The 23,443-nt window shown below is 33.3% G+C and overlaps 1 protein-coding gene and 1 pseudogene across 2 annotated transcripts in view; one reads left to right on the forward strand and one right to left on the reverse strand.

Annotated features, from left to right (window-relative positions):
• The window catches only part of NAV3 (neuron navigator 3), a 374,287-nt gene that overhangs the window by 290,677 nt on the left and 60,167 nt on the right, over window positions 1-23,443 (forward strand). For both annotated transcript variants that reach the window (XM_023194757.3, XM_023195381.3), the window contains exons 19-22: window positions 7,801-7,989; window positions 10,913-10,965; window positions 16,598-16,621; window positions 19,049-19,126. In XM_023194757.3, coding sequence (XP_023050525.2) covers window positions 7,801-7,989; window positions 10,913-10,965; window positions 16,598-16,621; window positions 19,049-19,126 — 344 coding nt within the window. The remainder of the gene's footprint in view (window positions 1-7,800; window positions 7,990-10,912; window positions 10,966-16,597; window positions 16,622-19,048; window positions 19,127-23,443) is intronic.
• Window positions 717-3,796, reverse strand: LOC111544138 (annotated as a pseudogene).

The following is a 23,443-nucleotide window of genomic DNA, read 5'->3' on the forward strand; positions in this document are numbered from 1 at the left end:
TAGCATCATTTATATACAGTATAAAATAATATGCATAAAATGTCATTGAAAACACTCTGAGTAACAAAATAATTAAAGAAAGCTCAATATGCCAGATACCATTTAATAGATTCAATGACTTTAAAAATCGGTTTATCTTCTATAAAGTCACATATAAAGTGTTCTCATTATTTTTATGGTAAATATTTTTATCATTAGTTTATCAGAAAAACTTGTACATAAAGAGGAGTTTTGATCTTTATAATTTACCTTTGTCAAACAATCCCAGAGTACGTCAATTCCATCATGAAAGTACTACTTTGACATTATATAAAAAATTAGCAATAGAAAACACACAAGCGAAAACCTTACATTCTCTAATCTTCAAGTCAATCATCAAGTTTTGTTAGATTTTTGAAGACCTGAAAATGAACATAATTTCAAATAACAGAACTCAAACACCATACACATTTGTAATGAGGCACAACAGTCAATTTTGAGCCTTGTATTTTTTCAGCTGAATAACCTTCACTGCTTTCTTAGCTTTTTGCCAGTCTTGTTTTGGGACTATTTTGCCTTACTGGGCCTAAACAGAGTATAATGTTAAAATATGTTAATAAGTCATACTGAGAATAAGATAAATGCAGGTTTCTAACTCCTTAGGGACACAAATGGGGACAACACATTCCATGAACACAGGTGAATGAATGCCCACAGTTTCTCTGAGTTGGGCAGTTTCATGCAATCATTTTTTTCTCTGAGGCCAAAGTCTCTGGTTTGATCTTCCTAGCAGCTTCCAGAACAGAAAGTGAGTTTACTTTGTCTCCATATTCTTTTTCTCCATGTTCGGGAATTCCCTGCTGTCCTGATCCCACCACAAAAACTCCCCTGAGGATGAAGCCTTGGGTTTCCAGGTTTCCAGGGAAGCCTCAATTCCAGGCTGGAAGTAGTTGTACCATGTTCCCAGAGGGCTAAATCCCATAAGCATCATCTTTTCTGTCTTTGTAGACCATAGAACTTTTTATTATCATCCAGGAGGATTTCTCTTTTGAAACAAGTTTGGAAAAACTTTATGTCAGTCCTGACCTGCTCATTAACAACTGCATAGAGGGGGACACCCAGCTCGTCCAACTTGGGTTGAGGAACGACAGGTCTGCAGGCCCCTCTTGCCAGAGAAAACAGCCTGGTACAACCACAATCACAATTCCATTCTTCCCCGCCATAGCTCCTTTGCTTTGAAAGTCATTGGTTACTTCTCCAGTGTTTTCAGGTCTATATTCTCCAGGTACTCCAGCACCTCTTTCCAGGGCTTGGACAAAAATACATCTGTGTTGGCCAGCAGCAGTGCCAAGGCGGCAGCCTCCAAGGGCTCCTGCACCCATGGACCACATCTCCACAGAGAAGCACCTTGGGTCCTCAAGTGTCTCCTTCTTCTTCCCTTCTCCCAAGCCAAGGGTTCCAAGGGCCTCATTACTTTTTCTCTTTTCACTGGAAAAAAAATTCTAATCATGTACCTATAGAAGATTCACATTTTTCAATTAGTTGGACTTTCCAACTTTCAGCCAGGACAAGACTCAAGGCTTTGTCTTTTCTATTGCAACCCTTCCCACTGTATTGAGTAGGGCTTTTAGCAATTGAAAACAATTATTTTGGTCATGGTTTCATATAAGCTAATGATTTCATATCAAACACCAAGCTTTTGTTTCCTAACAATATAATAGTGATAAGAGTGTTTGCCTATAATGCCAAGGAATGTATAGATTTTATTTACTTTAAGTTGCAGCTGATTTTTTTAACGAGTAAAAAGCCTAACACCTTAACTTCAAAAAATGAATTTAAAATGTATGTGTAGGTCATAGGAATATGAGACAAAATAGTTTTATACAACATCTAAAACACACCCAAATCACCTAAAATGCTATAAGCTTGCTAAGTACTTCATGTCTCCTATCAATTCTTTTCATTAATTGACATTAATTTGATTAGTTGACTCCTTATTCTATTTTTCCTCACCATTATTATTCTGATTAGATCCACCTTCATTATTCTTTAGGAGCAAAAAGACTCACCACTTACTATGTCTGACATTGGTGAAGTCATTTAAACTAATTTTGTTATCTCTTGAATGGATACATAGTACGTAGGTCATATTGTAAAGAATGATGGATATAGTGTATATAAAGATGGAGACGTGTGTAAGACTTGATAGATTCTGCCAAATCATTATTTTTGTTGGAAAGCATGTTTCACACTATCATAGAGTAGCATTCATCACATATGCCTGAGTTTTGTCTACATTTAATTGAGTAGTAATTCACAAGACAGTAACCACAGAATTTTGTGAAAGACATTCACAGGTTGTATTTTTAAAAGACTAGCATAAAACTATGAGATTTTTATCAAAGTCTCGTTTACCACGAATGTCAAATATTTTTGCAAAGATAAGTTTATTCTAAGATTTGCATACATTAAAATTAACATGGCAACTGAAGCCGACATGTCCATGGTCACAATGTGTTAAAAAATGAGTGATTCTATAGCACACTTGGGAATGTATTTTATTACGTAGTTTTCACAGTTAAAACACAATTAATAAATGAAATGTGAATTATACTTTTACTGATAACAAAGCTCTCTGTAGAGGTTTAATATTCTGAATAATTAGAAAACCACTGATCAAATAGATCCCTTACATTTCATTGCTATAGAAACCCAGTCTGAAAGGTCAAGTTTACCTTTCTAGGATGTGGGTTTCCCCCCTTAATCTATTGTGGTTTATATCAGAGATATCTCAACTGTATCAGACAGGCCATGTCTTAAGTGACACTGCCCTCTTGATTCTCTTCATACTTTTCCAACTACAATTCTTTCTCCTGGGGTTGCTTATCTTAACAAAGCTGTATCATTTGTTGTAGACACAAGGTCACTTTTGAGAGTGAATGGGACTATATTAATAATTGTTCCAGGTATTAGGTGCAAACCTTGGGCAATGTAATTCATTCTCCCTCTCCTCCTTACATTTATGTGTTTACCAAGTTGTTTTTCCTTTAGACTTTTTTTATCCTGAATCCTTTTTCTGTGTTCTCATTCACAACTTTACTTCTGATCTCTCAAATCAACATTTCACTTTCTGTCTGAGACCTTTTTCAGTTCTGAAACTAAAATCCCATCAGTGTGCTAGACCATATAGCCACCTCATATCAAAGTCTTTTCTTGAGTTCTTTTCTTCTATTTGTCTTATAATTTCAAGTATCATCCTTCTCTCTACTCTAGTGCAAAATCTGTGTAATCAATAGTCTTACTTGAAACTGTGCTCTTCATATTGTACATTTTCAGTAGACAGGATACTGTGATTTTATCTTCAGAATATCTCCTATATCTGTCTCTCATTTTCAGGGACATTGTCCTTGCTGAAGCTTTTTTAACTGTAGACAATTGCAGTAGATTTGAAATTGATCTTACTCTGTTGACTCCCTTATGTCTCAACATTTTTACCCATTGGGAGGTATAAAAGAAGATATTCCTATCCGTGTCAACGCACTCTCATGTACCTCCCCAGATCTTAGAAGCACATATGACTTCAAATGAGGCATTTTGAGACCTTTCTGCTGTTTTGTTTCAGAGTGGAAAAAATGACTAATTTCAAAAATGTAATATGTAAAGAGTTTTTATTGTATTTATAGTTCACGTGAACCTCTTGATTGGGCAAGAAAATGAGTACTCTTAAAATGCAATCATAAATTAAAGTTACTTTATTATTAAATTATATATATATATGTAATTACCTTGAATATGTCCTCTTGTTGTCTTTTAACATCACGCATTTTTCATTTGACCATTATCTTTTCTGAACAATAAGTAAGATACAGGATTATTATTAATGTTCAAAAGTTGTGGTATTCATGTTTCCTTTATTCTTTCTACCAATTAAAATGTGTTAATATATAAAATTTTTCAAAATATTACTGTAAAAAATCACAACATATAGTAGAAAATTAAGATCACTACAATATGTCATATTTAGTAGACTACTGTGAGCTACTGCCACAGTAAACTATCGTTTGTGTGTCATTCCCAGTGTGCTAGCCCTAGTAGCAATCATTCCCATTCAAGAAAGAATAGCAAAATATAACTTACATAAATCAAAGAGTCTTTGGATGAAACTTCATTTGGTCAAATAACCCAACCACTACCCTTCAGTTTTTTTTATGAATAAAAAATGAAAGAATAAAAGGCCTCTAAGATCCATTCAAAGCCAGGAGACACACAAGAATTTCTAAATAGAAGAGAAACAGAAGTCATAGTTCTTGTGAGCCCTCTCATCACCTGGTGAGACTCATTGTCATGCCCCCGTGAGTGATAACAATTTCTCAGATGCATTTTTCACCTTGACACAAGGGTTACATGCAGGGACATTAATGTCAACCTGTCACTTCTAATATCCATCTAATATTCTCTAAATTAGATGGATCCTTTTGCATACAGTGATTGTTACACCTTTGCATAGGAACAGTTTCTATGCTTTTGTACTCAAGCCTTCCTCTACCTTGAATCATTTCCCGTCTTCGTGCTCACCCTTCAACCTTCTCAGAATAAACTCCTGTCTTCTATTCTTTAGGAAGCATAGAATCTCACAGTCAGAAGAGACCACATCTGGTTCAACCCTTCATCTCTTATGTAAAATTTTGTGACATCTCTAGCTTCTTCTTTAAACCCACCAATGACAGAAACTACTAAAATCTAGAAATAACACTTTTGGAATTCTTTCTTTAAGAGATCAAATTTTCCTGAATCTTCACATATTGTTCCTAGTTATATATTTCCAGATTCTACAAAATAAGTCAAAGTTAGATTGCATAAGACAGCTCTTCATGTGTAAAACAGTATAATAAACTCACTAGTTAATGTCTAGCTATAGATGCAAAGGTAGAGAGTGACTTGCGGTTATTTAAAAACCCAGTCCAGCCAGACACATTGGATCATGCCTGTAATACCAGCAGCACTCAGGACACTGGGGCAAGAGGATCCCTTGTCCAGGAGTTAGAGGCTACAGTGAGCTATGATCGTGGCACTGCATACTCTAGCCTGGGAGACAGAGTGAGACCCTGTCTCAAAATAATAGTATTTAATAATATCATAAAAACCCAGTCCACATTTATATTAGATGCTGGTTTCCTCAAGTTACTACAAATAAATATATAATCTTAATAAAAGATTAATGGCTTGGCTATGCAAATGCAATTTAAGACAAAGTTGGTAGCCCTCTTTTTCCTGATACATTGCCACATGGGTTTCTCTTTCATTTAGAAATTTTTGTGTGCCTCTTGGCTTCTAATGGATCTTACAGGCCTTTTATTCTTCCATTGTTTGTTCATAAAATAATTGAAGGGTAGTGATTGGGTTATTTGCCCAAAGCAGATGGAAAGCAAAACTACCACTAGAAGATCTTTACCAATTTGTGTTCCATTCGAAAAGTTCTCTTTGTCTGTGTTACATTTGTTTTCTGTTGTATAGTTTCTCCTGTTCTATTTTACATATTAACTTTTCTCCTTCTTCAGACATCTGCCCTACTGGCTACTCTTGAAATCAGAGACTGTGTCATATTTTTCCTTCTATTCAACTACAACATCTAAAACCAGATCTGTCATAGTTATGAACTTAATTGAACACTCTTAAGCAGTTGGGTGTAATTTCTGATGGAGAAGCTATCAAAAGTGTTCGTAAATGCAAACTATTCCCTTTAAAATCTATCCTAATCCTCATTAATGTTTCATCTTGATAGAGCTAAGTATTATGTATTGAAATTGTAGAAGTACACTTCACTTGGACATCTCTGCAATCATTTAGGTAAGAATTATACAAAGCCAAAAAGCAAATAAAATATCCTTCTAACCCTATAGATACGTATACTAAAATGACGCCCTTGCAAATTTGTTTAATACTTCATTAATTTACACAAGAGTACATTCATACTGTGAGCCAAGAATAGGGTGACTTACCCCAATCTTGCCACCTTAAACATAAACATTTTAAGTCTTGAATGTCCTACAGTGTGCCTACTGGCTGTTGTCACTAATCAGACCGAAATGGTACTAATGGTCACTGCAGGCTGAAGGAATGTTCTTGAAAAATAGGCAGATCCTCTCCATCTCCCTTTTTTACTTTTTTCTTCTTTCCATCCTTTCTTCTTTTTTTTTCCAATAGATTGTGCACTTTGCAGATTTGTATTTTTTTCCTTTTCCATTACATCTTAAATATGTGATTCTTAGTCCTATGCTTCCTTTTACTCCAGTCAATAACTGGCTCTATCAGAGAGTTGTTCTGTGTGTTAATTCAGTTAATATCAGAATTATCAAGCACAGTGCCTTCCAAATATGAGATACTTATCTCCAGTATCCTCTGGGTATACTTTTTCTGTTTTACATTGTTTAGAGAGCCAGTACTTGTATGAAGAAGAAGTTTAGTGCCTGTGTCAAAGAAAAAACTTAGTAAATTTTGAAGTGATGTCAGAACAACTCTAAGCCACAGACAGATTCCCCAAAGTTTTGGAAATACTCAGTAGTTCTCTTTATATCTTAAGAGGCTCCTGCCTTCTTTCTCATATACCAGTAACAAACTTGCTTTTCTTAAATATGAACATTTAGAATGTCTTTCACAATTATTCTGCTTTGCTTTTATTCCAAATTTCACAACGGTATTGTTTTCCAATGCAGTTATACATACAATCAACCAAATATTTCCTTAAATTGATGACTACCAGATGAGGACTATTTGGCAATAAGCAATAAGAAAATAAATTCTTGGCCAGGCTCGGTGGCTCATGCCTGTAATCCCAGCACTTTGGGAGGCCGAGGTGGGCGGATCATGAGGTCAGGAGATTGAGACCATCTTGGCTAACACGGTGAAACCCCATCTCTACTAAAGATACAAAAAATTAGCCGGGTGTGGTGGCAGGCGCCTGTAGTCCCAGCTACTCGGGAGGCTGAGGCAGGAGAATGGCGTGAACCCGGGAGGCGGAGCTTGCAGTGAGCGAGATTGCGCCACTGCACTCCAGCCTGGGCGACAGAGCAAGACTCCGTCTCAAAAAAAAAAAAAAAAAAAAGGAAAGAAAAGAAATTCTTATTAAAAATTACATACTTAAGATCTTAAGATACTTCTTTGGAAATATAACTTGTTTGCGACTTTTGACCATCTCATCGTGATATGCTCATCTTAAACTGAGTAGAAAATCATTTCATATAATTAACCTTATGGCATTGTGTTTAGTTATAAAAATGTTTATTACATGCTATCTCCTTATAACCTAACTTTGATAATAATGATGGTCCTAATCATGAAGTTACATCAATTAAGAGCTTGAAATGACTGAGAGTATTTACCTGGAAGCATTAAAAACCCTTCTTGGGAAATTTAGATGTTTTATATTTTGCTTTATTTTTGGTGTTGCTTTTTCCATTAAAGTGATGATTATTTTTTAAGAGAAAACCGAAAACTCTAGAAAGACCATCTTTTCTTCATAACAGGTAGCAGAAAATACCATGTTATTACATTTCTAGCAAGAGCAGTAGAGGTGACTTGTTGGTTTTGTGTACTGTTGCTTTAGAAATTGGCATAAGGCCTGCCATGAAAGTGCCAGAGGAAAAGAGGGACTCAGTGGGATCTGTTATTGGATATTTCAGAGGCAGACTCTTACCTTAAGTAGGGACTCACTATACATTCATGTTTTCATAAGAATTGGGATCATGTTCTTACTTTCTATCAACCTGCTATTTTCATCTTTCAAGCTTCAGAGTAATAGGCTCTGTGTGCTTTGTTTTTCAGTGAGCCCAACAAATTTATCTCAATTTAACCTTCCTGGGCCCAGCATGATGCGCTCAAATAGCATCCCAGCCCAAGACTCTTCCTTCGATCTCTATGATGACTCCCAGCTTTGTGGGAGTGCCACTTCTCTGGAGGAAAGACCTCGTGCCATCAGTCATTCAGGCTCATTCAGAGACAGCATGGAAGAAGGTAAGTGTTGGGGGGGAATAAAAATGAAATCACTTTATTTAAACCCTGAGAGGGAAACCATCGAATCACTCACATCACAAAGATTTCTGAAGAGGAATATAAATTAGTGTAATTATCATTTGGGAAACTAGAAGCTTGAAGAAGTTTTATTCTGTATTATCTTCTATTTATTTATGCATTTGGAAATATGGCAGAATTTGTTTAGATTAATACTTGGCTGTAGAAGAGTTTAGACTAAATCTACTTTTCCAATACAGAAATATACATAGAAACTATTTTCCCAGGTGCATCAAATATCAGAGCAAATGTTTTGTTTGACATTTCGGTTAAAGAGCCATAAAGACACGCAAACCAGAAACATTATTTTATGAAAATACCACATGTTGATGATTTACATTCCCAGAAATTCCCTCTGGTGCTAATTTTTTGTTATATCATTTTAGAATTCATATTGTACCTACGTTTTTGCTTATAAGTCATTATTTCTTTATCCAATGGCAATAAAATTGTCACCTAACCTAATAAATATCTTTATAGTTATATAGTTCTATGTAAACACTCTAAATAAATCAGCTTGAAAACCTCAGGAAGCTGAGTTGATGCTCAAATATAAATATTTTTCTAAACTTTAGAAGCTCAAATGTCAAATTTAACAAAATTTGAGAGACTTTTCTCTTTGATTTAATGAATTTTTTTTTAGTATCCATAAAGAAAACTTACAGCATACATATTATAAAGCATTTCAGCTGAGGATAAAATAAAACTAAACATAAAATTCCAATTGATTAGAATGAAATTATTAACCTTAATAATTATGTTTAAAAGAAAGGTCTCCAAATCTTAAGATATACCAGAGTTTAATCCTTTTGCCATCCATTTATTTGTGGTGTAAATTTAGGCAAGTTTCTTAACTTTCTTAGCCCTAAGTTCTGCATCTGTAACTTCATAGATTTGTCACAAGGATGAAATATGAGAGTAAAGAACAATTCTGTTCCATTATCTTTTCCCTTCCTACCTTCTTTTTTAAAGTATCTTCTGACTGAGAATTTAGGCAGCAATGAAAATTGACTCGTGTTTTTCAGGTCACCACTATGGATTTAATATACTGGCACTAAATCAGTAGAGAAGAGTTGTCATTGCCTTTTGCAATATTAACCAAACCACTAAGTTCACTATGACAGACAGTGAATTATATCCAGTGACTCCACTGATTGTTGCCGTGTAGACAGACAACACAATTATTCTCAAATGTGAGGACACTGCTTTCTGAAATGGTTCTGTTGCTCTCGTCACAGATAGGCTTCTTATAATACTTTTTAAATAATTTGGTAAGCATACAGATGGCTTTCTAGAGTGCAGCATTTACAAATAAAGTGATTTTTATATACTCTGGGAAATTCTGGCCTTCAATGTATGAGGATTAAATAATCTGAATTTCTGAAAGCTAGCCTAAGTGGGCAAGATGGCTTTTTTGTGCTCATGCATTGAATACTGACCTATTCTAGTTCTTAAATGGTGATCTAGATTCAAGACTTATTGAACTAGATTGAAGTGACTTTATTGATATCCTACCTAATGCTCACACTGACAGATGAAGAGACTGAGCCACATGTTCTAAGGTCATAAACAAAAAGAATGAGAATGAGATCACCTGATTAATTGTTTACCTTTCTTCTGGTACATCAGGGTAACACTTTAGTTTATGAGGGTATTATTAGAGATTGAAAGAATTTTTTTTTTTTAATAATTGACTCAAATACCAACATTTTGCACATCACATAGAGTAGTAGCTTTGCCCAAGTTAGAAAACTGGGGGTTGTTCTTTATTCCTCTTTTGACCACATCTATATACTGAGTTTTAAAAAGGTTCTTCCTGGTATCCTTCAATTCCATCCCCTTGTTTTCATCCATGTTGCCACAAACCTAGTGCAGCTATTCCAGTCCTCTCCTGATCAGGTCTTAAGCACCTCCCATATGCCCTTGTAGTACCCACCATATTGATCTCAGTAGCATTCATAGTACTCTATTGTAAATAGCTTTTACATTATATCTTCTTTTTGAGATTTTGGGATTTTATCTTATTTATTTTTGTAGTTTCAGGGTCTAGCAACAGCTTGTCACATTGTTCATGCTTAACTAATGTTTGTTTAATGTACAATGAGCAGAAATAACCATACTACTCCATAGTAAAAAGAGGATAAACTTTTCTGCAAATATTATTCAGCACCATTTTATCCACCTTTTGGGTTTAGTACATTGGAAGTACAGAAGTATAAAGCAGAATGCCCAATGTTTATAATGGTATTTGAAATAGATAAAAGCCAGTGTGACATTTCCATTCTCAATTTCTCTGAGACACCACCTTGAAAAAAAAGAGTATTTTTCTCTTACTAAAATTAGTAAAGGAACAGTAATTCCACATTTATAAGAGTATGATTAATGCATCACAGATAATGTTGTAATAATACGTTAGATAAAAGTACTTATTTCCCTGTAATTATATGGGGGAAAAAATCTGAAAATGGACCTTTGTTGGACACAAATGAAATAAATAAAGTACATATGTTTTTTAAAGTTTAAAAGTTTATGGCAACTTTAGTTTGGGTTTCCATGCTATTCTATTTATTATATGGGAATTTACCGTAGCTTTCAATGTGTACGAAACAGGCTGGTAGGGCTCATGCTTGTAGACTTCTGTCTAATAACTTGGCAACTGAGGTACTTTAGGGAGTATGAATGGGGCTCTCCCATGTCTCAATGTCCTGATTGCCAAAAATTTATAGCAGGCTGGTTCTCAGAATCTTATAGTCAGTTGCTATTACTTAATTTCCCTAACCACCTGTTCTTTACTTTTTCTGTAAAGGCTGGGGTTTTTTAGTAGATCTCATTATTTTAACTCTATTGTTCTCTTTGTTTTCTCCAGTTCATGGCTCTTCATTATCACTGGTGTCCAGCACTTCTTCTCTTTACTCTACAGTAAGTAATGGCTGTTAAGAAAAAGCTTGTGCTTTTGCCATGCACACAGATGATGAAATAGATCACGTTACTGTGAAGAGATCACATTCATATATGACTTGTACACAGGAGTTGTGTAGTGAAATAAGGGCATACTTTAAGCTGCCCAATACCCAAGAATGTGCCAGATGCTCCACCAGCCATTCTTTGGTCACTTACATGTGCTTTCATTTGGCTTTTGTGCACTCATTATAATCAATGAGTGGATATAGAATTCAATTTCATAAAACCTATTGAGGTATGACTTGGAGTCTCTGAAACCATGTAGTCTGCTATACTATCATTTTAATAATGACAAGTTGTCCATGTTTTGTTCTCTGAGCCATAACTGTTAATTGTTCTATAGTATTTTCTCCTCATTTTTTATTTTTAAGTTTATTGTTGAGAGAATTATTGAAGGGTAAAAGCATGAAGGATAAAGGGTAAAAGCATAAAAGAACCAGAGATGTTTTTTTAAATACGCCTTTTGAAAGAGTGTGATTTTTTAAAATTTTTATTTTTATTTTATTTTATTTATTTATTTATTTATTTTTGGAGTCGAGGTCTTGCTTTATCACCCAGGCTGGAGTACAATGACACAATCATAGCTCATTGCAGCCTTGAACTCCTGGATTCAAGTTATCCTTCTGCCTCAGCCTATCAGGTAGCTAGGACTACAGGCACGCACTACCATGCCCAGCTAATTTTTAAATTGTTGTAGAGACAAGGTCATTGCTATGTTGCCTGGGCTGATCAATACCCATGGTCTCAAGCAATTCCTCCTGCTTTGGCCTCCCCAAGTGCTGGGATTGCAGGTGTAAGCCAGCACACTTGGGCAGAAACTTTATTTATTAAGAGAAAAATACCAGTGTTTCAAGTTCTTTTGCAAATGTGTGAAATTATAATTCATTTTTGACAAGGAGAGCTTTTCTGTTTGTTAAATACAGTTCTATCCTTTTTAAAAAGTAGCTTACAGGAAGTTATGTTTTATGAGTGAGTCATTTCAGAGCTAGGTTAACAGTGAAGTATATTTAAAAGCAGCCTACTGAATCTCAGTGAGACTTGAGTACTATGAATAAGCCTTAATCCTGTATTGTAAGGTTCATGAAAAGTTCATAGCCTCTGCTGTCACTGATTAACTGAGCATCATGGGCAATAATTTTTTCACTCATTTTCATTAAGTTCAAATGTTTGTTTGGACCTTCTGTTTATAGGTTAATCTCATATATTTACTCCCTTACATAGTCATTCAAAATCAGACTGTTATTGGCAGAGATAATATTTTTCTTATTTCTCCTTTCAATGATTAAAATTGCCCGTAGCTTCCGGAAATTAAGATATCACTATTAGTGTTTAGGTAAATATACTTTTTATGCAAATGGATAAAGTGAGGAATGTATAAACATGCATGGAAAAAACACATAAAAGAAATATATTAAGACTTAGTGTTCCTCCTGTTGGGCCAGCACTGCCGTTTGTTGGGGAATTGTATTCTGATTTAAACCATTGCCATTTAGATCTATGTGTAACATCAAAAGACGTAGCATCATTATCATTTTATTCTAAATATGTACAATAATTAATATTTGGATAAAACTACCTTTATGAAACCTAAGAAAAGCTAAAAAAAAGAAAAAGAAAAAGAAAAATACCGTTAGAAGAAATAAAGTCTAGTGATTGGTAGCACAATAGAGTGACTATTGTTAACAATAATTTATTGTATATTTCAAAATAGCCAGAAAAGAAGATTTGGAATGTTCCTAACAGGAAGAAATGATACTCTTCTTAAATGAAGAATGGGATATTCCACTTACCCAGATTTGATCATTATACGTTGTATGTTTGTGTAATACCACATGCACCCCATAAATATGTACAAGTATCGTATATCCCAGTACTGAAGTTGTTTTATGAAAAATGTATTCTTCAAGAAAAGGTTCATAAGTTTAAGGAAAACCAGATTACTAGTCTACCAGTGTCCAGTAGCCCTTTCTGTTTTAATAAAAGTGTTCTATATCTACACTATCTAATATAGTAACTATTAGCCATGTTACTATTGATTATTTGAAGTGTATCGGCATACAGATGAATTGACTTTCTTATTTTAATTAATTTAAGTTTAAATAGCCACATGTGCCTAGCAGCTACTAGATTGGATAGTGTAAGTTTATAGAGAACCCAAGGGGTACATTTGTAGATAGGAGTGAGATGTCAAAATAATGAGGATAATTAGAAAGCATACATGAGAAATACTGTATTAAGAGTAGAATATGAAATGGGAACAGAGATTAAAATAGAATATGTATATATGTGTATATATATACACACACATATTTATAGGTATATCTATATATATAAATATATATATATATGTATGTTTATAGGCCAATATATGGAGGTAAGATAGATAGTGTTAAGTGAATAAAGAATGGATTAGGTGATCGAGCCACATGAGAAGGTGATATTATTAGAAAATTAAAAGAATTGTATTTGAGATGATGAAAATGATATATTTGAATTGATAAGTAAACTGTAGTAAAATAATTCAAATAAGTGCATATTTGGGGAACTACTAAAGAGAAACATCATAAAAGATGAGGAGTCATTCTTTCCCCGGTCCTCTGTGATCAGGAACTAGGATTTAACTGGCAATGAGAAAATACCTATGAAAATGCTTTTAAACTATCAAATGAAAAAGCAACTTATTATTATTTTTCATGCCTTCTTAATAACTCTGGATAGAGATTTAGTTGCTTTGCATTCTTGCCTGGTTCAATCAGGTAATTATTGGATGACATCAGGCAAGTTGCCAAATTTCTTTGGACTATACCTATAAAATAGAATTTGAAAATATTAGCTAGATCTGTCCCATTTGTCTCAGGATGTCCGCAAACTGGTTGGAAATCACAAGCCTAACCTGATCTGCAGAGATGTTACCTTTGGCAAACTTATGGTTTGTGTCTTTGTTTTGAAATCTAAGACCAGGCGCGGTGGCTCATGCCTGTAATCTCAACACTTTCGGAGGCTGAGGCGGGTGAATCACTTTAGGTCAGGAGTTTGAGACCAGCCTGGCCAACATGGCAAAACCCCGTCTCTACTAAAAATACAGAAATTAGCCCGGCATGGTGGTATACGTCTGTAATCCCAGCTGCTTGGGAGGCTGAGGCAGGAGAATTGCCTGAACCTGGGAGGCTAAGGCTGCTGCAGTGAGGGCCACTGCACTCCAGCCTGGGCTATAGAGCCAAACACCATCTCGGGAAAATGAATTACAGCCAAGGAAAGGTCATGTGACTTTTTAAAAACTTCAAGTCCATTTATTCTTTATAAGCCTTGTCCTGTTAGGCATTTAAAGTTTTGATCCCTGCAATAGATTTTATTTTGGTTAACTGTATATTAAAAACTTTGTTTAACCTGTTTTGAATTTGAATTCTGATTTGTATTTTTTCATGAGAGCAAATGCCATTTTTAATTCATTGTGGATTCTTTAACATGTTGCCTAACAAATAGCTAGTACTAAAGTCATAACTTTTTAATTAATAAATTTGAATGGATAAATGGTCACTTATTGGCTTACAGAATAAAGAATTCATGGATATGCTTTTATTCAGTCAAGTGTTTCATATTTTGTATCATCTCCAGGACATTAGGCTTGCTCAAAACCATTGTAAAAAAACTGGCAAATAATCCAATTCCATTATGACATCATTAATCCCACACCTAAGCTACTGAAAAAAAAAATAATACTAATATTCTGACTCATTGCTTTATTTTTATGGTAACACCTACCTGGTATTAATAACCACAGAGTATGAAAGAAGGCAAAGGTTAAAGCAAATAATAGTTTTGAAAAATTGGTAGCGAGAAAAGTCATGCTATACGGTATGTATAGAATTTATATTTAATGATTATGCTTGCTACTAGTATATGTAACAGAACTATTACAGATTTTTAAAATGTGATGCATATATTTCTTGATTATTTTTTAAAATAATAAATTATTATTAAAAAATACAGGAATGATTTATTGATTCTTGAATCTTTACCAGCTTTCTATAATTCTAGGAAGCCTAGAAGCAGGATTGGGCAGAATAAACTGGCAAAAAATATAAAAAGTAGGCCGGGCATAGTGGGCTGCAGTGAGTCGTGAATGTGCCAGTGCACCTGAGTGATAGATCAAGATCCTGTCTCAAAAAGAAAAGAAAAAGAAACAACAACAACCAAAACAAAGTACTAGGAAAAACTAATAGACATAGTTACATAGTTAATTGTGCCATATGTTTTAAGGCAATGAAACTTTTAATATTCCTTACTTACTTTTTATTCAAAAACGAAACCGTGTATAAAACCTTAAAATTATTGGGATCTAAAAAATAAAATATTTCCTTAAAAATCTAAAATTGAAATGTAAATTATTCAAGATTGCTTTTTAAAACAGTTTTCTTATAAAAGTTATTAGGATTCTACCACTTAGCCACTTTATTATTTAGCCACTATATTACTAAGTTTACATATTATTAAAGGTAGAGAAAATATAGGGAAGACAAAGCTCAGGTTAAAAGAGTTGCTGGCAAATAAAATATATCCTGGTGGTTACACTACTTTGCTTTATGTTTTCTGAAAGAAAAGCAATAAAAATTAGTTCAAGTAGTTTTGTATCAATTAATCTAGAACTATCCCAAAAGTAGACATAGAAGATAAGAGATTGTTTTTCAGCTTTGGATCTGCTTATGGCAATAAGCAGACTTGTACTATTCAACAAGATGATGCATTCTTCAGCTTTTCCCAGAATAAGGGAGCTTCCCAAATGTAATGGTGCACATAACTCATTTTCTGGCACTTTGCAGCCAGGCATGAAGAAGAAAAACAGAGCTAGGAGTTTTCTGGAAGTCAAGTCAAAAACACCCTGCAAATTCCTATGGCAGTCCTCCTTTCTATAAGCTGCATAGCCAAAAATGTTTGCCAGACACGTTTATCACTGGATGTTTCAGTGATATTTCAGTGTTTAAGCATTTTGCTGACTTGTGATAATTAAAATTATTAATAATCACTAAAGAAAGAAAAAATAGAAATAAATAATGTTAATTATCTGTGGTTATCAGTAGAGGCCTGTATGTTACCCCAGCTTTATTTAACATTGTTTGTGATCAGTAAATCACAGAATAGAATTCTGACATCTAAACCTTGGCTGGAGATCTCTATAATTTTATGAAGTCTGTTTCCTACAATCTGTATGAAAGATACATCAATATTTTAAGTTTCCATGCACCCATATTTTTTAGAGTATAATTTTGTAATTATTTGGTTTATGTTGCTTATGATTTACATCTTAGAGTCTTTCAATTCTATCTTTTGCTTAAAGGAATATTATATGTCTATGGATCAAATGGCCTATATTTTAAAAATACCTTATGGTTTATATATTAAGAAACATTTATATTAGATTCTAAAGTAACTTGTTTGTACTATTTCAATTGAATAACTTTATGTACTTCATTCTATTCTTCTCATAGTAGATAATAAAAAAATACGTCATGATTATTTTATTCATTTACACTTGTGGAATTAATTGAAAATAGTTTTTGTAGTTAAAGTCTTTCTTTTTATTGTTTTACAGGCTGAAGAAAAGGCTCATTCAGAGGTAAAAAAAACTTTCAGTATTTCAGTATTTACTATTTTAGTTTGCATTCATGATGAAATTAGTGTTGTGACCACTAGAGGGCTCTGTGATACAATAGCAGAACTCCACAGGACTGCTGAAGTAAGGCAGCTAGTTGATAAATGGTCTTTGATATTGCCTCTTAAAAATAAAATGAAATTTGTATAGCAAGCTCTCCTCTCACATTCTAGATTGAGTCTTAGCTCAACACCAATAAGTTGTCTATAATAGTAAGCACTCATTAAATCATTGATAAATGAAGGCCTATGATCTTCCTATTTTATTACAGTCTTTTCCCCACTCCCTGTGAGACCATCTTGGGCACCAAGCCTCCACAACACAGGATACCAGCGTCTCAGACTATCTGTTTTGTGTCATTATCTTGTTGCCTCTAATTGCTATTTTATGTCTGCTGTGGCAGCTATTATTCTAATCACATATTTCACAAATACATATTTGGTTGCACTTATGAGCAAATCAAACTGCATTCAGGAGAGAATACTATTTTAATTTCCCTTGGCAAAACATTTGTCCTGGCCAAAAAGAGCAGGAGGACTTTAATTATGACTTTATTCAAGGTGAGGTAATGACTGTGTGATTGGTTTACACTGAGGAAGCAGACAACAGAGGGAAAAAAATGCCTTAGCAACAGCTTTTGCAAAAGTATTCCTTTCCTTTAACGTCTTATTTTATTAACCTTTAAAAGTAAAATTTGTGCTATGTTTAAAAATATTTGAAAAGTATTGATTAAACCAATTTGTCTTTATAATCTCTGAACTAAAGAGTGGATATGATTTTTAAAAATCAAAGTGGTTTATTTACATCACATGGATATGACAAAGCTTCTAACATTGATCGTAGTATAGCTACTGAAGCATGGAAATGCTCCATGTATTTGCCTTAGTAGTAGTTATTCAACTGCCTTTTATCATTGATGCTCTATCATGGATTATGGTTTAAAAAAAACAATTTCAATCACTTTACAGTTTCCTGGATTATACTTTAAAGATACTGGAATCATGTAATATCGACTATTTAATTTGAGAAATGTTTTTGAGTTTGGATTCATTTATGAATAAAATACATGCTACATTTTCTGAAATCATTCATAGTCATTACCTTATAAATGTAAAGCAAATGTTATTTTAGACTGGGGTGTTCTGTTTTGGGAAAAAAAAAAAAGGAATGAAATAGAATCACATTTGGTGAAATTATGTAAATGTCTACTATCTCTGTTTCCAGCTTAGAGTTCTCTACTTTGTTAAAGTGTTTCAGTTGACCACCATTTGTTTTCAACAAAATCTAATGCCCAGGGGCAAAAACTATACAGTTGTTAATAAATTATGTCAAGAATGCTCTTTCAAACTGAGACAGCATTCCAAAAGTTCAACTACAACTATAGAAGACTTGTTTTTGAAGAAATGAGAAGCATGAAAAGTAGAATGTTTAACATCCAAGTAACTGAAATCCCTTGAGACTAGATATATACTTATAGAACCAAGTGTCAGATTGTTATAAATGTTCTATCCTATTAGTCACAGCATGAGACATTGCAGATTAAACTGCAGAAAGTGCTTGAATTAAAACTTTAAACATGATATAATATATCCTTACCTTTTTCTGTTTCAGTTTTATTGGAATATGAACTTAATTAAAAAGAAAGACACTTTAGAATTTTCATTATATTGATTTATCTAATTAGTTGCACCTATCATTGCTTTTTTCCCCTGATTTTTAAGATGTGAATAAGCTATAAAGCATCTCTGAGCTAATAATAACTCACTAAATAAAGGTTATGATAATACAGATTTAGGAAGCCTTCTCTGCAGTCATTAAATCTCCAGCCAATAACATTTCAAACGTGAACTGATTGAATGTTGAATTAAGCCCAAGTTTTAGTGAATGCAGGATATTCCATACCTTTTGAGAAGTTTTCAAACTATGAGAAATTAAAATGTACAGAGGAAAAAAGAAACTAAGATTTTCTGAAAAAGAACATGGAGTATCTTTTACTAAAAAAATTTAAAAATGTGTGTGTGTATGTGTGTGTACAGTTTTTACAAAGAAAATATTTTTCTACAGTTTTATTACCACAGTTTTTCTAGAAGGAGAAGAATCAATACAGAGGATAAACTGCTCTTGAGTCATTTGTCATTTGAGGGATGGCAAATGAGCAAGTAAACGTACTTTGATTTGTAGATTTGAGTTTGACACATAACCCTTTCCTTGTGAATGACATTTGCTTGTTACTGTGGAGTCAGTGTTCATATCCTTTCTTTTCAGGAGTTGGTGCTGATACAGTGGGGTTAGAATGAGCTAAATATAGTTATTTGCTTTCTTGTTTTGAATTATTGGTTTTAAGTAAAAATCTACTTGCATATTTCATTGATTTTTTTTAATTGCATTCAGCAAATCCATAAACTGCGGAGAGAGCTGGTTGCATCACAAGAAAAAGTTGCTACCCTCACATCTCAGCTTTCAGCAAATGTAAGTCACTTAATTTTTAAAATATATTACAAAAATTTTTGTATAGTAGAATGGAATCATTTTAGTAACAAACTTACAAACTTTCAGTGCCTGATACAGACTTAAATTAACAACTAGCAGGACTCATAAAAAGTTAACATTTTCTGCCTACTCAGTAATAAAATGTCAATCTGAACTGATGAGGGGCAGCAATGTGGTTAAAATGGCTCGTTGTTTCTAATAAGATTGGAAGCAATAGTAACAGTCATATGGGTTGCTTCTTTTATTGTTTGCTATTTTTATTACTCCTCATGCATAAGATTATCTGACAATGTAAGAGGGGTTGTTAGTGTTTGACTATGGAAGATAAAATATTCACGTGCCCAGCCTCCTTCTTCTCAATGTATTGAACAATTACTTAAGCATCCAGTCAATTCTAAAAGATGAACTTAGGTCTAAATAGGGATAGCTTAACTACACTGTGGGTGAGATATGGTTTGCTCAAAGAACCTTGGCAGCCTTCTCATAGCAGTTTGAAGAGGTACACTTGTACTGGCACCAAAGCAGCACAGGATGGCAGACATGACAATGAAGACCGCCAATTAAATTAACATTTACTGAATATCTTCCGCTGTGTCAGGGAGCACTCAGAGTAGATGCAGAATGATAAAGGAGAAATGTGGCACTATTCCCAGTCCTGAGGAGCAATGGTGTTAGGAACAGCAGTGAGGGGTAAGGAAATGCCTGCTATTTTGCCATATGTCTTGCCTCTCTCACTCAACAGTCCTTTGCTCAGTTCTGCTGCATAGCTTTGGGCCTGCTCTGTGCCTCCCCTCCCCTCCCTCTGCTCCTCTACTGAGTTTTCCTGTCTCCTAGACAAAGCATAATATGTCAAGAGTGAGCAGTTACAGACCCACAGTATAAGACTTGAATAAGAGGCATTTTAATTTTTTTTGAAGTTATCATGGTGCAATATAAATTCTAAGTATATGTATCATTTCATTCGCAATGTATTCATTTTAGCACTGTATTTGAATTGATTTTATTTTTTGAAATTTGGGAGAATTAAATTAATTTTGGATTTGTTCTATTTATTTTTTATAGATGTTGTTAGGAGATTCCTGAAAATAATTTCCTGAAAATGAGAAAATAACAATTTTCTCATATTGCTTAAACAATTATTTAAAACTTGCATAATTTCTCAAAAATTAAATAATAATTTAACCTTATTGTGTTTTTTAAAGAGATAGTCCAGAGGCAACTGTAAATTTTGTAATATAGGCTAAATGTATAGAAGTATGAAATATTGTTGTCTAGGTTCCTGAATTTGTACCTGGAGGAAGTAACAATGTAAATGCCAGAACCTCCTGGGTTGTATTTATCTGAAGTGAGGAAGGCTCAATGGCAGACCTTATTTATTAGATTGTCAAGATTCTTGCAGATGTCTTGAATGATTACTCAGGGTTTCACTTTACTTTTAATGTCTCTTGGTTGATCTCATCATATAATTCAGATATTGGAATAACAAATGGCTGTTAGACATAATGGAAGATGGGCTGATACTTTCCATTTAAAATGTAATGATGCTTATGTTATTCAAAAGAAAAAACTAAAATGGTGTTTCACATTTTTTTGTTTTTTTGTTTTGCTCTGAGAATCTCATTCTTACTCATTATTGGTTTCTTGTGTATCATTTCAACATTTTCCTATTATATGCTCACGTGTATATATAGTTAATACACACGTGCAAAAGCTTCCTTACACACACACCCCCCCCCCCACCGCCACACACACACACACACACAGGGAACCAAATTCTAACATAGGGGAATAATCTTGGGGGTTAACTCTGTGCTGCTGTTTGAAAATGGAGCAATAATTTGAGAAAGGTTCCAGCAGTTGGCTACCCACCTGCTCTAATTATGCATGTCACACTATTTTCACTGATGTGTTTTCATGACTTTAGGACATGAATTCTCAGCTGGGTGTTAATATGACCAACAAAGGGCGAAAACTGGTTCTTGTGTGTGTTTGTGTGTGTGTGTGTTTTTAAGTACTCTTTTTATGTGAAAAGCACAGATATACAGATGATACATAACTGAACATCCAGAATGTCTGTGGCTTTAAAATATCATGAGGAAAGAGTACAATTAGGAAAAAAAGAAATCTGTAATGTTTCCCTAGGGGAACAATAATTAAAAAAAAAAAATTAAGGAACACAGACTTAGAAGCAGCAGTGCCAAATAGATAATTCATGGTAGTCTTTGTGTTAATTTAAGAAGTGTTAGTCTTGGAGACAAATGCCCAAATTGCTCTAGGTTCCACTCAGCTGCATGTATTATCATTAGTATTAGTTTTTGCACACTGATGGGAGACTGGTATATATCCTATTTTATGTTCTTTTCAACAATTTATAATTTAATTTGGAAAACTTCTCAAATCACATCAGATCCACACAAAAACCTGTACATAGCAGCTTTATTTTTTAATAGCCAAAAAACGAAACAATAAAAAAACCCCTTAATAGGCCAGTTAATAAATAATTTCTGTTGCATCTATATCATGGACTACTATTCAGCAATACAAAGAAGACTACTGATACATACGTCGACTTGGATGGATCCCAAGGGCATTATGAGGAGTGAAAAAAGACAGTTATAGAAGGTCAAATTTTGTATAATTCCATTTATATAACATTCCAAAAATGGCAAAATTAAAGAAACAAAGAACAGATTAGTGATTGCTAAGGGTTAAGGATGGAGGGGAGAGAAAGGTAGTGTGACTATAGTAAGGGGGAGATCTTTAGTTTTGTATTTTGAATGAGATGGCCATTACATGAATCAATATATGTGAATCTATTAATGTAAATCAATATTTAATTCCCGGCTTTGATATATAATATAATTTTATAAGATATATAATCATTGGGGGAAACTGGATGAAGGATACAAGGGACTTCTCTGTACTGTCTTTGCAACTTCTTGTGTATATAATTATAAAATATATAATATATTAAAATGTATAAAATAATATTTTTAAATATCAGATATTGATCTTTACTCAGTATATGAAGTGTTCTATCATAACATAACATGCTTTTCCTTTATTTGGGTTATTTTAGTTTCAGACTAAAATATAAATCACCTAAAGATCTACCACAGTTCTTTTTGAAAAAAATCTTGTTTTTAATTTCCCAGGAGTTTCAACCTTAATCCACTCTTTAGTGTTTCTTTATTTGGTAGTGATAGGGACTGTCAAAGCTTCTTACCATCAAATACATTTACTGACTAAAAATAGAAAAATGTTTTACATTGTAAAAATGTACAAATTGAATGAGAGTCAAAAGGTACAGGTAATGAAGATATGTATTATCATCTACTTTTTTAAAAAGTTTATTAAAATTCTCTTTAGACTAAATGCAGTATCTAGAAATTTACATTAATGGATATGTATATAAATGATTATTAAACAATTTTACTGTAAGTTATATTTTAAACATTTTAATAATATTGTTAGAACTATAAGGGGTAAAATTTTGTATATATCTGGCCATTTGTGTTCTTAAGGAAATAATATTTTTTACACATTCAGGAATTTGAATTACTCACAAGTCACCTATTAACTACAAGTCATTTTGAACTCATTCATTTTCTTTATGTTTGGTTTATAATGTCATTTTAGATTTCATACATCATAATGAGCCATCAAATGATTTAGTTAATACTTGATTTTTCCTCAGTTGTAAGAAGTGCTGTGTTTAAATTTCATTGAGTGTTTCATTTCATCTGAGTTAATGTCTGTTAATGTATGTAATACACACATATATTTTTAACATGCATGTACTTAAATTGATTATAGGGACTTGATACAATTACTTGTTTATAGGATATTTTAAATATAATCAAGGATTTTTTAAATGTACATTTCCTATTTGAAAGTAAATGTAAGTCTTTGTTTACTAGTTTGTTCACAGTACAAGTAAACTTTCTACCTTTTGGTTAAATGTGAATGCAGCCTCCATGATGAGAAATTGCTATATTAGAAATCTAATAGCTATAATTTATAGGGATAAATTTCAATGAGTTTGGTTCTAAGAAATAATGAGTTGTTTTTAACAACAATTTTAAGTATCAGATATTCATCTTTACTCAGTATATGAAATGTTCTATCATAGCTTACGTGCTTTTCCTTTATTTGGGTTTTTTTTATATATTAATTAGTATATCAGATATTTGAACTTGGCATAATTACATTTATATGGACTCCAAACAATAATTTGTATTTTAATTTTTAAATTTGAAACGCATCTGTGTCTCTGTTAAAATGCATTTCTTTCCC

This window comes from Piliocolobus tephrosceles, chromosome 10 (assembly GCF_002776525.5).
Source record: "Piliocolobus tephrosceles isolate RC106 chromosome 10, ASM277652v3, whole genome shotgun sequence".
Classification (NCBI taxonomy): Eukaryota; Metazoa; Chordata; class Mammalia; order Primates; family Cercopithecidae; genus Piliocolobus; species Piliocolobus tephrosceles.